This window comes from Cyprinus carpio, chromosome B18 (genome assembly GCF_018340385.1).
Source record: "Cyprinus carpio isolate SPL01 chromosome B18, ASM1834038v1, whole genome shotgun sequence".
Classification (NCBI taxonomy): domain Eukaryota; kingdom Metazoa; phylum Chordata; class Actinopteri; order Cypriniformes; family Cyprinidae; genus Cyprinus; species Cyprinus carpio.
Window position 1 is genome coordinate 25,429,215 of NC_056614.1, and position 14,561 is coordinate 25,443,775.

The 14,561-nt window shown below is 41.3% G+C and overlaps 1 protein-coding gene and 1 long non-coding RNA gene across 2 annotated transcripts in view; both read right to left on the minus strand.

Moving 5' to 3' along the window:
- slc27a2a (solute carrier family 27 member 2a) overlaps nucleotides 1–8,197 on the minus strand; it is a 13,557-nt gene extending 5,360 nt beyond the window's left edge. The window contains exons 1-6 of the mRNA XM_042744578.1: nucleotides 7,595–8,197; nucleotides 5,810–6,019; nucleotides 5,580–5,738; nucleotides 2,049–2,173; nucleotides 188–382; nucleotides 1–87 (exon numbers count right to left, since the gene is read on the minus strand). The exon at nucleotides 1–87 is cut by the window's left edge and continues 4 nt beyond it. Coding sequence (XP_042600512.1) covers nucleotides 1–87; nucleotides 188–382; nucleotides 2,049–2,173; nucleotides 5,580–5,738; nucleotides 5,810–6,019; nucleotides 7,595–8,066 — 1,248 coding nt within the window. The 5' untranslated portion in view covers nucleotides 8,067–8,197. The remainder of the gene's footprint in view (nucleotides 88–187; nucleotides 383–2,048; nucleotides 2,174–5,579; nucleotides 5,739–5,809; nucleotides 6,020–7,594) is intronic.
- Nucleotides 8,198–12,871: 4,674 nt separating this feature from the next.
- On the minus strand, nucleotides 12,872–14,122 carry LOC109070240. Its single transcript, XR_006157156.1, has 3 exons — nucleotides 14,105–14,122; nucleotides 13,660–13,932; nucleotides 12,872–13,562 (listed from the first exon to the last, which is right to left on the minus strand). It is a non-coding gene; the product is annotated as an uncharacterized LOC109070240 (long non-coding RNA).
- Between the last annotated feature and the right edge of the window lie 439 nt (nucleotides 14,123–14,561).

The window sequence follows — 14,561 nt, forward strand, 5'->3', positions numbered from 1 at the left end:
AGCCACCTCGACACACAGTCCAGCGGAGTCTCGCACCGGCTCCTCCGTCTCCGGATCAAACTTAATGAAGGCGAAAGGAATGAGCATCTACACACACACACACACCCACACACACACACATTCATCAACATCCACATGAGCAGAATCACGTTTACAATCATAGTTAGTCACGAGTGCATTGTGGGACCTTGTGGATGGCAGTCACTCTCCCGATGGATCCGATTTTCCCGCTGTAGTTGAGGAATCCGATGTTTCCCTCGGTGGCTCCGTAGCACTCGCAGATGTGCACGTTCCCGAAGCGGCGCAGGAATTCCTCCCACGTCGCCGCTGTGATGCCGTTCCCCAGAGCCAGACGCACACGGTGATCACGGTCACGCTCGCTCTGTCACAAGAATCAAAGGCCATCCTTCTGATCTGTGTGTTTCAGTCAGTATGACAGAGTATTGACTGTAGATGTGACATACAGGAATGGAGTTGAATACATGGATGACTTCTGTATGTGTATGATTATGGAAGCCTGTTTCCGCCACTGAACAAAAATAAAACAAGATAAATGCAACTTTATATAACTTTGTGAGTCGTAAAAAGTTTTGAAGGGTGATGTTTTGTAGTATTTATAGGGGGATATTTTGTAGTAATTTGGATTGTACTCTTTATCTTTTCAGAAGGGGGGGGGGGGGGGGGTGTTATTGTATATGGTATTATATTGATGTTTTTGTTACATAATCTGTTTTGGTATTCTCCTGCCCAGGGACAGCAGATGAAATTTAGCTCTGTGGCCAATTCAGGGGCAGTTTTCTAACTGTCCATTGTCCCTAACAAATAACGAATTAAATAAATTAACAAAATATATACAGTACTGTGCAAAAGTCTTTGGCCATTAGTATTTTCACTAACAAAAAACTGGTTTTAAGCCAGTAATTTCTATATGTTGCTTTAGTGTGTCAGCAGGAAATAACAGTTTACTTTTCCAAACATTCTTTTGTCATTAATTGTAATAATCCAGTGAGATTTTTGAATACACAAGGAGTCTGACAGCAACCAGTGCTCCACAGAGATCTGATCTCAGCATCATCAGTCTGTCTGGGATTACATGAAGAAACAGGAGAAACTGAGACAGACCAAATCCAGAGGAACTGTGGCAACGTCTCCAAGATGCTACAAGAAACCCACCTTCAAAGCTACAGTACTGTGAAACGTTTTAGACACTTGTGTATAAATGCTGTAAAGTGAGGGTGCTTTCAAAAATAATGTCATAAATAGATTTTATTTATCAGTTAACTAAATCAAATCAACATTTGGTGCGACCACACTTTGCTTTTGTCCTAGGTGCACTTGTGCAGTTTTTCAGGTAGCTTTCCAGGAAGGTTTCTTGTAGCATCTTGGAGACGTTGCCACAGTTCCTCTGGATTTGGTCTGTCTCAGTTTCTCTTGTTTCTTCATGTAATCCCAGACAGACTGATGTGCGTTCCAGACTTGTATACAAAATTTTCAATGGATTATTACAATTAATGGCAAAAGGAATGTTTGGAAAAGTAAACTGTTATTTCCTGCTGACACACTAAAGCAAAATACAGAAATAACTGTCTTGAAACCATTTTATTTTATTTTACTTGGCTTTTGCACAGTACTGTATATCTCACAATTCTGACTTCTTTTCTCATAACTGTGAGAACTTGCAATTGTGAGTTATGAAGACTGACAATTTTCTTACAATTGCGGGTTTATATCTCACAATTCTGACTTTATTTCTCAGAATTTGCAAGCTTTTATGACAAATTCAGAATTCTATATTTTTGAATACACAGACTGTGATTTTATAGCTTCAGACTATGAATCCATCCAGTCAGAGCAGTTTCTGCATTAGTTTGTATTCAGAATTTGTGTGTGATCCGTTTAGTGCATCATGCCCAGCTTTTCTCTGTAACCATTTATAAATTCGTTGAATGTGTATGATGCCTAGTGTTCTAAAACCTCTTCAGATATCTGAAGTCATGTAGTGTATTCCAGGGGCTGAGACGACACACACACAGAGCAGAGGTGTGTACCTTGGGCGTGTTGCACAGGTAACGCATGACCTCTCCGATGTACTGGATGACCGTCACCTCATGCTCCCGACAGTCATCCCAAAACCGAGACGCAGAAAACTTCCTCCTCAGCACCACTGTGTTCCCTGAAACCACAGACACGCACGAATAACCCACTTTAATCACTCAATCTGATAGTAAATCTGACCTCCACAAAATCTAGAGACGTGCAGCTCAGATGCAGTGTTTATGTTTAACAAAAACGTGAACAAAGGACTTTATGTGAAAACAGTAGGTTTTACTGTCAATTTGGTACAGATCTCAGATCACAACTGAAATTCTCAAAACATCCAGTCAAACTACCAATGCTTTGGTGCATTCATGCATTGATTATGTACAATTATCTGCTGTTTCCTACATTATCAATTGTTCAGGAACAATAAATTGTATTCTCTCCTCAAAAAAATCTATGTATTAGGTCATTATAAAAGTCATAAAATGAAAAATTGGTGATTCTGTTGTGATATTTTCTATGAGCCTTTTTTGTAAATGTGTCCTAAATTGATTGATTGCTCTCATCTGATGCAAACAGGTTTCCTCTTCATTTGAGCTGCAGAAAGATGAAAGGACAGCAGGATCTGAACATGCAGCAGAACCAGAGATGTGTGGTCAAGCAGGCGTTCCTGAGTGTTTATTGGATGTGCTCCTGCGTGTTTATTGGATATGTTTCAGAGCGTGTATTGGGGTGCGTTCCCGAGTGTTTATTGAATATGTTCCACAGCGTGTATTGGGGTGCGTTCCCGAGTGTTTATTGGATATGTTCCAGAATGTCTATTGGGGTGCGTTCCTGAGTGTTTATTGGATGCGTTCTAGAGTGTGCATTGTGGTGCGTTCCTGAGTGTTTATTGGATGCGTTCTAGAGTGTGCATTGGGGTGCATTCCCGGGTGTGCATTGTGGTGCGTTCCAGAGTGTTTATTGGATGCGTTCCCGGGTGTGCATTGTGGTGCGTTCCAGAGTGTGCATTGGGGTGCGTTCCCGGGTGTGCATTGTGGTGTGTTCGCGAGTGTTTATTGGATATGTTCCAGAGTGTGCATTGGGGTGCGTTCCTGAGTGTTTATTGGATGCGTTCTAGAGTGTGCATTGGGGTGCGTTCCCGAGTGTTTATTGGATATGGTCCAGAGTGCGCATTGGGGTGCATTCCCAGGTGTGCATTGTGGTGCGTTACAGAGTGTGCATTGGGGTGCGTTCCCTGGTGTGCATTGTGGTGTGTTCCCAAGTGTTTATTGGATATGTTCCAGAGTGTGCATTGGGGTGCGTTCCCTGGTGTGCATTGTGGTGTGTTCCCAAGTGTTTATTGGATATGTTCCAGAGTGTGCTTTGGGGTGCGTTCCCTAGTGCTTATTGGATATGTTCCAGAGTGTGCATTGGGTGGGCATTCCCGGGTGTGCATTGTGGTGTGTTCCCGAGTGTTTATTCGATATGTTCCAGAGTGTGCGTTGTGGTGTGTTCCCGAGTGTTTATTGGATATATTCCAGAGTGTGCATTGGGGTGAGTTCCCGGGTGTGCAATGGGTTGCATTCCCGGGTGTGTATTGTTTATTGGATGCATTCCAGAGTGTGTATTGGGGTGCGTTCCTGAGTGTTTATTGGATATTTTCCAGAGCGTGTATTGGGGTGCATTCCCAAGTGTTTATTGGATATGTTCCAGAGCGTGCATTGTGGTGCGTTCCCGAGTGTTTATTGGATATGTTCTAGAACGTCTATTGGGGTGCGTTTCCGGGTGTGCATTGGGGTGCGTTCCCGAGTGTTTATTGGATATGTTCCAGAGTGTGCATTGTGGTGTGTTCCCGAGTGTTTATTGGATGCATTCTAGAGTGTGCATTGGGGTGCGTTCCCGGGTGTGCATTGGGGTGCATTCCCGAGTGTTTATTGGATAAGTTCCAGAGTGTGCATTGGGGTGCATTCCCAAGTGTTTATTGGATATGTTCCAGAGTGTGCATTGGGGTGCATTCCCAAGTGTTTATTGGATATGTTCCAGAGTGTGCATTGGGGTGCGTTCCCGGGTATGCACTGGGGTGCGTTCCTGAGTGTTTATTGGATATGTTCCAGAGTGTGCATTGGGGTGCGTTCCCAAGTGTTTATTGGATATGTTCCAGAGTGTGCATTGGGGTGCGTTCCCGGGTATGCACTGGGGTGCGTTCCTGAGTGTTTATTGGATATGTTCCAGAGTGTGCATTGGGGTGTTTTCCCGAGTGTTTATGGGATATGTTCCAGAGTGTGCTTTGGGGTGCGTTCCCGAGTGTTTATTGGATATGTTCCAGAGTGTGCATTGGGGTGCGTTCCCGGGTGTGCATTGGGGTGCGTTCCCGTGTGTTTATTGGATATGTTCCAGAGTGTGCACTGGGGTGCGTTCCCGGGTGTGCATTGGGGTGCGTTCCCGTGTGTTTATTGGATATGTTCCAGAGTGTGCATTGGGGTGCGTTCCCGAGTGTTTATTGGATATGTTCCAGAGTGTGCATTGTGGTGTGTTCCCCAGTGTTTATTGGATGCATTCTAGAGTGTGCATTGGGGTGCGTTCCCGGGTATGCACTGGGGTGCGTTCCCGGGTGTGCATTGGGGTGCGTTTCTGAGTGTGCATTGGATGCATTCCTGAGTTGGAGGATGAGGTTCGTAGGGCCCTAAAGCGAGTGAATGTCAGGAAAGCAGCTCGACCTGATGGGATTTCTGGCCGTGTTCTGAGGTCCTGTGCTGATCAACTCACTGGTTTGTTTACTTACATCTTTAATGAGTCCCTTGCTACCTCAGTGGTTCCCACCCCCTTTAAAAAATCTGTCATAATCCCTGTGCCTAAGAACAATAATCCCTCTTGTCTGAATGACAAGTTGCCCTCACACAAATAGTCATGAAGGACTTTGAGAGACTGGTAAAGAACTAAATTTACTCCTCCATCCCTGATACTTTGGACCCTCTTCACTTTGCCAATCTCCCCAATAGATCCACTGAAGATGCCATCTCTCACATCCTGCACTCTTCTCTCACACACAATGACAGCAACAACAGGAAATATGTAAGGCTGCTATTTATCGACTATAGCTCAGCTTTCAATACTATAGTCCCCAGCAAGCTAACTTCTAATCTCATAGACCTCGGTCTAAACTATTCACTCTGCGACTGGATTCAAGACTTCCTCACCGGCAGACCTCAAGTGGTGAAAGTAGGCCAGTTCACCTCCACCTCCATCACCCTGAACGTGGGAGCTCCACAGGGCTGTGTCCTGAGTCCCCTGCTCTACTCTCTCTACACACATGACTGCTTGTCTTCCCACAGCTCCACTTTTATTATCAAATTTGCTGATGATACTGTGGCTCTGGGCCTCATTTCCAATAATAATGAGACCGCATACCTGGATGAGGAAGAGAAACTCACATCACGGTGCCAGGACAACTGTCTCTCTCTGAATGTGGGTGCACTTCCGAGTGTGCTTTGGGGTGCGTTCCTGAGTGTGTTTTGGGTGCGTTCCTGAGTGTGTTTTGGGCTTGTGTGATGCCGTACCCCGCTCTATGGCTCCGGTGAGGCCGGCAAGGAAGCCTGCGCTGTGGTACAGGGGCAGGTAGATGTAGAGGATGTCTCTGGAGCTCACACCTGTCATGCGCTGCAGGAACGACATCAGCCAGAGTCTGTGGTGGCTGATCACTGCCGCTTTAGGAAGACCTGCAACACACAGATACACCTGAGCGCGAGCGGCACCTGCCTCACACACCCGAGAGAGAGCGGAGACTCACCTGTGGTGCCTGAGGTGTAGATGTAGAGGGCGGGGCTCCGGATGCTGATGTCACTCCTCAGGCTGAGGGGCGGAGCCTCTTCTGATGCACCGCGTACCGCAGCCGACAGATTGACGATGCCGTCCGTCTTGCAGCTGCCGAACAGCAGGAGCACAGACATGCCGCACATGTGCAGAGATGGCAGAACCTCGGCCACCGCCGGAGCCAGATCTGCACAAACACACAGTACAATACTATAGAGGTACTTTAGTCATTAAAACAGCAGCAGCCAGTCAATTCATCTGTATCTCATGAATTTAGTGGATTAGTTTTAAACCTGCAGAGGCATTTCCATCTGACAATACTTCAAAAACCAAACCCATATACTGTGTTGGGGAAAGTTACTTTTAAAAGTAATGCATTACAATATTGCGTTACTCCCTGAAAAGTATGTGTTTTTTACGTTACTTTTTCTCATCTGGGTTGGGCTTGGTTGTTTGATCTTAATAATAAAAAAAGTTCTATTTCTGGCAAATGTAAAAGTACAGTAGAGTTCAACACTCTTCGGCAATAAAGAAAAATGATGTTATGTTTATTTAAAGTCATTTTTGCTTAATAGTATGGTTGAATTGGATCATTGAAGGTCAGAAGTAAATACATTGGTTAATAAAATGGGATTAAATACATTAAGGATATTTATGTTAATTAACATTTAATTATTGCAGGTTTGTATAATATTATGAATTTGCATTTGACTGTTTTTATTCCTTTTGAGTTACACTTAATCTGTTTTTGTGCAGGTGAGATGATAAACAGGTTCATATTTAGTCTAGGACTCTGTATTTACTCCTGATTTCTGTCACCATGGCAACACCAGAGTTGTCAATCAATACACTGGATAGAAAGTAACTGTTGTTACTTATCTGAAAACGTAACTCAGATATTTTCTGATAATTTAAAAAAGTAATATGTTACTTTACTAGTTACTTGAAAAAAGCAATCTGATTACGTAACTCGCGTTACTTGTAATGTTACCCCCAACACTGGCCATACATGAAAAATAACTCAACTATATTAATTGATTTACACTCGTGTTGCTTTAAAATAACTACAATTATTTTAGATTAATTCATACAATTTAAACAATTAAATTTTTTGGGGAAATGTTTAAAAATATTTTTAGCATTTTTTACATGAAAACTCTCTCCTTTATCCCATTCTGATGCACACATGCATTTATACAGACATTTACAATCAGAAACCTCCCAAATTTTTAGCAAGAATTGCATTAACTGAAACCACAATTATAGAAAGTTCCTTTTCATCATATTTGCATTCATTTAATTGCATAATTTGTATTCATTTTTAAATACCTCTTAAATTCTGCTGTTAAAGAAAAGTAGACAAATGAATTACAGTACATTTCAAATGAATCCATATGAGAGCAACTGCAAATTTTAACCAGAAAAGAACATTTTAGGTTGTTCTTTTTAACTTGAAGGTTATAGACCTTACAGGCAGACAAAATCAATATATTATTAATTATTATATAATTAATATTTGATTATATTTTCTATAATTTTATGTATAAAAAATTTCATGGAAGACCAGAATGCCATTGCAATTTGGTAAAACACATCAGTCAAAGTTTTTTATTTTTAGATCGGTGTCTTTTAATCAGCTGATGTTCTGGTGGTGTTCAGTGCTGTCTGGAGTCAGATCTGATTGGTTGATTGATTAATTGATTGATTGATTGATGGATTGATCGATCGCTCAGGTTCTGCTGGCACTGAAGCTCGTGTTCACCTGCATCAGTGATGAGGGCCGTGGCGCAGCAGCAGTCGCAGCAGTGCAACAGAGATCGACTCCTGAGGTTCGTGTTCAGCAGCGCGACAGTGCAGCCCAGTTTGGCGAGAGCGAGCCACGTGCACACGTACTGAGGCGCGTTCCCGTGAAAGAGCGCCACGGTCTGACCCGCGTGCACGAGCGCGCGTTCCCGCAGCGCGTTTGCGATTCTGTTACTGATCCGGTCCGCGTCCCGGTAAGAGAAGACCTCACCCTCGAACACGAGGAAGGGCTTCTGCGGGTGACTCCGCGCGATGTCCGCGAACCGGTCCAGAATCGTGTAGCACGGCGATGCGCGGCCGAACCGGTTCACCAGCCTCCCGATGTTAACCGTTCTGAGTACGAAAATAAAATCCTGAGTAAAGTACGGGAAACGAACGTACAGAAAAAGTAAGCAAGAAACGGCCAACCCGAGGAGAACCGAATAAATCATGTTTATGGAGAAACGGGTTTGTGGTCTGAAGTTTGTATTGAGCAGTCAGCGCGGAAGGCAGAAGCTCCTCCAGACTGTGACCCTGAGACCGCGGAGATCTCGGTCCTCTACCTGACGAGGTGAGGAAGGAGGAGCTGTGAGCGAGGAATACTCGGGTGTTTCTTACTGGAGTGTTACTGGTCGAGAAACCTATCGATTATCCTCCCCTTCACATCTCTCACACTTTTTTTTTTTACAATCGCTAGGACGCATTTCTCAATACTTTGGGCACTTTTTCAAAACTCTTCACACAGCGAGCACAACATCAGTCTCTGTGGACTAAGCTGTGAATCATTTATCATTGCTTTGGCACAAAGACATCTGTCCAATTACATGAATTAGTTCCTCACTTCGACACAAACACCAAAACTTACTATACCATACAACCATACAAATTCCCAAAAATGAAGGATTAAGTTAAATTTATAAGATTACAAGAAAACCTACAGACTGAGATGCCAGCAAGACCCCAGACAAAGTGAGTAAGTTACTATTCTACACGTGTTTACTAATTATTATTAACATTGTAATTATTTAATGGGATGTACAGAAGAACTTAGTGACTTTAACATTTTCTCATATTTATGCATTTGGTTGTTATTACAAAGCAACTTTATTGCATTCCAATTTTTAATGGGATGCTCATTTAGCAGTGATGGTCAGGTCAGGTGCGTTTAGCCGAACTATATTGTTATCTTTGCAAATCATTGAGCTGTTTTTACAATACTAACATGCACCTTTCTGAAAACTCTTTTGTAGGACTTACTGTTCATATTTCACCTGGATCAATCTCAAGACAACATATTGCTTGTTTGTAGCAATGAAAAAATATAATAATAAAAAAGACTTTAGACCAGAGATTTTTTCTTTGACAGGACAAAGCAAACAAGATCAAAAACAATTCAAGGTCTGTTTGATTACAGTTTTTCTCATTTGCTAAGACACACTAAATGAAACTGGGATCCGCTTGATCTTCATCATCACATTATTAGCACAGCAGAAGTCTTCTCTTGCAAATGTTTTAACACTTTTTCATTTGTTTCACACATTTTTTCACACCCTTTTTCAAAACAGTTACCACAGATCTCATTGAAAGGCCCCAAACTCTATTGGATTCACTGTGTTGAACAAAAGAAAAAAATCTATTCACAGCTGATAGAAACTACTTGCATAATTATAAATCTCTATGCACCTGTGTGAAACTCATTTGCACAACTCTTCAATCAGCAATCAGTCCTCATCCATCTATAAAAGATGCCACCTCTGTGTTGCTATTTGCAAGCATGGATCAAAGAGGCCATAGGCACGGAAGGAGAGTAAGAGGCCATGGCAGAGGGGCCTGAGGAAGAGGAGTTTGTATGCGTGGTGGAGGAGCTGCAGCAGCAAGAGGACAAAATCGAGCTCAAGTTTCAAATGAAATTCGGGCAACAATTATTGACCATGTCATCAATCATGGCTTGTCCTTTAGAAATGCTGGACAAAGGGTCCAGCCCATTCTGAGTCGGAGCACTGTGGCATCTATTGTCAGGCTTTTTCGGAATGAGAACAGGTAATTCAGTGTTACTGTAATGTATACCACTGTGTATTTCAGCTTTACTGTATTGCCCTGTTAGCAGAACAAACTGTGTCTACAGTAATGCAGATGTTTTATCAATCCCATTTATGTGACTTTCATACAGTAATGTCAATTTTGACATGCTTTTTGCTTTTACTTTATAGAATCCACACATTACCACACACTGGTGGCAGAGGAAAGATATTTAGTATTGAACAGGAGTCTGCCATTGTAGATATGGTAGTGGCAAACAATGCAATCAGACTGCGTGAAATCCAGGCAGCAGTAATTGCAGATCAGGGAGCATTTAGAAATATAAACAGTGTGAGTTTGGCAACTATAGATCGAGTCCTTAAACGAAACCATGTCAGAATGAAGCAGCTGTACAGAGTTCCATTTCAAAGAAACTCTGACATCGTAAAGGAGGCACAATTCCAGTATGTGCAGGTACAGATTTTTTTTGTAATACCTTGTTTACCATAGTTACATGCGACTGGAATAATTTGCTTTATGAATTTGCTCTTTCTCTTAGAGAATAATGGAGCTTGAAGCTGAAGGGGCACATCACAAATTCATTTTTGTGGATGAAGCCGGCTTCAAACCTCTGTAAAGTGAGGCGACGCGGGAGGAAAATCATTGGGCAGAGGGCCACGGTCACAGTGCCAGGTCAGAGGAGTGCCAATATCACCATGTGTGCTGCCATCTCTAATGATGGAGTCCTTTGCCACACACCAACTATTGGCCCATACAATACAGAACGCCTCATCACATTTCTTGATGCATTGAAAGATTTACTGATTCCACCCGAAGAGAGAGGGCTGTTGAGGCCTGGCATGACTCTGTATGTCATAATTTGGGACAATGTGGTTTTCCACCACTCTCGCCTTGTGAATGAATGGTTTGCAGCACAGCCTCGTATTATGATACAATTCCTCCCTGCATACTCGCCTTTTCTGAACCCAATCGAGGAGTTCTTCTCTGCTTGGAGGTGGAAGGTGTATGATCACCGGCCATATGAGCAGATGCCCCTCCTGGAGGCAATGAATGCTGGTTGCCTGGCAATAGGTGCAGAGGACTGCCAGGGATGGATACGCCATGCAAGGAGGTATTTCTCTCGGTGCATTGCAAGGGAAAACATTCAATGCGATTGTTGATGAGAACCTGTGGCATAATCGTCAAGAACGAATGGACTAAATGTGAAATAAAATGTATATATCTTTCTTTTTTCATTTTGTATTTTGCTGTCCATTGTGTAATGATTGATTGAACGAATAAATTAATTTGACCACAAGTTGTGGTGGTTGATGGAAATATTTGCTTATGTTGCATGTTTTTAATGTTTTGTGAGTGTTAGAGCATTTTGCTAACAAAATGAGTCATTTTGGCCATTGAGCTTCAGTTTTATCCTGTGTGTTAACGGTTTTGAAAATGTGATGTCAGAGTGGGCAAATGTGTTTAAGCAATCGAGAAAAACTGTTTTGGTGTGGGCAAATGTGTTTAAGCAATCGAGAAAAACTTAATTTTAGAGAATGATGAGGGTACAAATGTTTTTCTCTATTTTCAGGTATGCAGCTGGACACAAGGTGTCTTCAGCCCTTGTTTCCAAACACCAGTTCTTGAGAGAAAAGACTGGCAGAGGATGTGCTGAAAAACAAATTCAAAAAAGAAAGATCACATTTGATTAATGTTGAAGAAATAAATTACATTTATTGCAGGTTCAGTAAAGTAAGAAAACAGATCATTTTACCAGGAGTCCATCAGAAATATGGCAGCCATTGTAGAGGTAGGTTTGCTAAAAATAAAGTGACACTTCAATACTTGCATTTCTATTATCCTGTGAGAATGTTTCATGTATGTTTATTTTTTTTATTATTTTATTATTTTGTAGATAGGATCTATCTGGCCAAGATTTGTATCAGAAGAGGTCAAGGTCAGTTGGGTTGAGAGTCACAGACAGAGTCTGGCGGCACAAACACTGATCAGCGAGAGCCAAAGAAGAGCAGCCGGGGGAGATACTGTTACTGAGCTGGATGAAGAAAAACAAATCTGCATTGATTTGGCACACGAAGGTTATAAATTTAACTGAATAATGGAAATTCGCAGTGTTGTAGTCGAGACCAGCTCATTCGAGTCCGAGTCAAGATCGAGTTCAGAGAAATTGGGTCCAAGACCTAAAGAAATCTTCAAGAGTATGTAAAATGTTTGGTAGAAACAATAAAATTGGTACCATACTCAAACAGTATATAAAATATAACATGGCATGTACACTGTATTTTATTTACTTGATATAGGTTTAAAAAATATTATCAGTTAAGGGTAAAAAGGCCACAAATCACAGAATGTTTCTTTTTTAGAGTCTTACTGCACACAAACTCTTCGTGGCTCTTATATGCAAACTGAATAATAGATGATGTAACAGATGTTTTAAAAAGTTAATGTGTTAAGTTCATGAGACATCCTGAACTGAGTCCTGCTGCCTCTGCACTAACGTTACGCCAACATCTCATGTCACAAGAAAATCACCAATTGTTTTGAGTTGAATTGATAGGGCCCTATGAAATCCGTTTTATTTTTTCCCAAATTCCGTTTTTTTCCGTTTTAATTTTTCTGGATTCCATTTTAATGGTTAAATTTAATTGTATTAATCAAAAAGCATGTCTAATTAATTAAAATCATAACACACATTTTCACAACAATTTATTAAAAGTAAACAAAAATTTTTTTTTTATGTTTGTATGTAATGTTTTATTTTTTCTTCACCATATGTTTTATTGTTACCTAATTCTGTGTTTTAGCATGTCTAATTATTTAAATGCATAAAACAACTTAATTTATTCATTTTTTTTCTTAAAATACCCTGATGAAATGTTTTTTTTCCCCTCAGAAATTCTGTTGTGTATTTACATTTTTCTGGTTATCAAATGAAGATGATGATTGGTGATCTTGTGACATGAGATGTTAGCGTAACGTTATTGCAGAGGCAGCAGGACTCAGTTCAGGATGTCTCATGAACTTAACACATTAACTTTTTAAAACATCTGTTACATCATCTATTACAGTTTTTCTCGATTGCTTAAACACATTTGCCCACTCTGACATCACATTTTCAAAACAGTTAACACACAGGATAAAACTGAAGCTCAATGGCCAAAATGACTCATTTTGTTAGCAAAATGCTCTAACACTCACAAAACATTAAAAAACATGCAACATAAGCAAATATTTCCATCAAACACCACAACTTGTGGTCAAATTAATTTATTCTTTCAATCAATCATTACACAATGGACAACAAAATACAGCCATCAATATGAAATATGATACTTTACAAACTCAAATGGAAACTGGAAAAAAAGCTACCAAAGGAAACTTATGGGTGGAAATACCTTTAAAAAAAAAAAAAAAAAAGAGATGGGGCATCTGCTCATATGGCCGGTGATCATACACCTTCCACCTCCAAGCAGAGAAGAACTCCTCGATTGGGTTCAGAAAAGGCGAGTATGCAGAGAGGAATTGCATCATAATACGAGGCAAAACAATTCATTCACAAGGCGAGAGTGGTGGAAAGGCACATTGTCCCAAATTTTGACATACAGAGTCATGCCAGGCCTCAGCAGCCCTCTCTCTTCGGGTGGAATCAGTAATTCTTTCAATGCATCAAGAAATGTGATGAGGCGTTCTGTATTGTATGGACCAATAGTTGGTGTGTGGCAAAGGACTCCATCATTAGAGATGGCAGCACACATGGTGATATTGGCACTCCTCTGACCTGGCACTGTGACCGTGGCCCTCTGCCCAATGATGTTCCTCCCGCGTCGCCTCACTTTACAGAGGTTGAAGCCGGCTTCATCCACAAAAATGAATTTGTGATGTGCCCCTTCAGCTTCAAGCTCCATTATTCTCTAAGAGAAAGAGCAAATTTCATAAAGCAAATTATTACAGTCGCATGTAACTATGGTAAAACAAGGTATTACAAAAAAAATCTGTACGTGCACATACTGGAATCGTGCCTCCTTTACGATGTCAGAGTTTCTTTGAAATGGAACTCTGTACAGCTGCTTCATTCTGACATGGTTTCGTTTAAGGACTCGATCTATAGTTGCCAAACTCACACTGTTTATATTTCTAAATGCTCCCTGATCTGCAGTTACTGCTGCCTGGATTTCACGCAGTCTGATTGCATTGTTTGCCACTACCATATCTACAATGGCAGACTCCTGTTCAATACTAAATATCTTTCCTCTGCCACCAGTGTGTGGCAATGTGTGGATTCTATAAAGTAAAAGCAAAAAGCATGTCAGAATTGACATTACTGTATGAAAGTCACATAAATGGGATTGATAAAAACATCTGCATTACTGTAGACACAGTTTGTTCTGCTAACAGGGCAATACAGTAAAGCTGAAAATACACAGTGGTATACATTACAGTAACACTGAATTACCTGTTCTCATTCCGAAAAAAAAGCCTGACAATAGATGCCAAAGTGCTCCGACTCAGAATGGGCTGGACCCTTTGTCCAGCATTTCTAAAGGACAAGCCATGATTGATGACATGGTCAATAATTGTTGCCCGAATTTCATTTGAAACTTGAGCTGGATTTTGTCCTCTCGCTGCTGCAGCTCCTCCACCACGCATACAAACTCCTCTTCCTCGGGCCCCTCTGCCATGGCCTCTTACTCTCCTTCCGTGCCTATGGCCTCTTTGATCCATGCTTGCAAATAGTAACACAGAGGTGGCATCTTTTATAGGTGGATGAGGACTGATTGCTGATTGAAGAGTTGTGCAAATGAGTTTCACACAGGTGCATAGAGATTTATAATTATGCAAGTACTTTCTATCAGCTGTGAATAGATTTTTTTCTTTTGTTCAACACAGTGAATCCAATAGAGTTTGGGGCC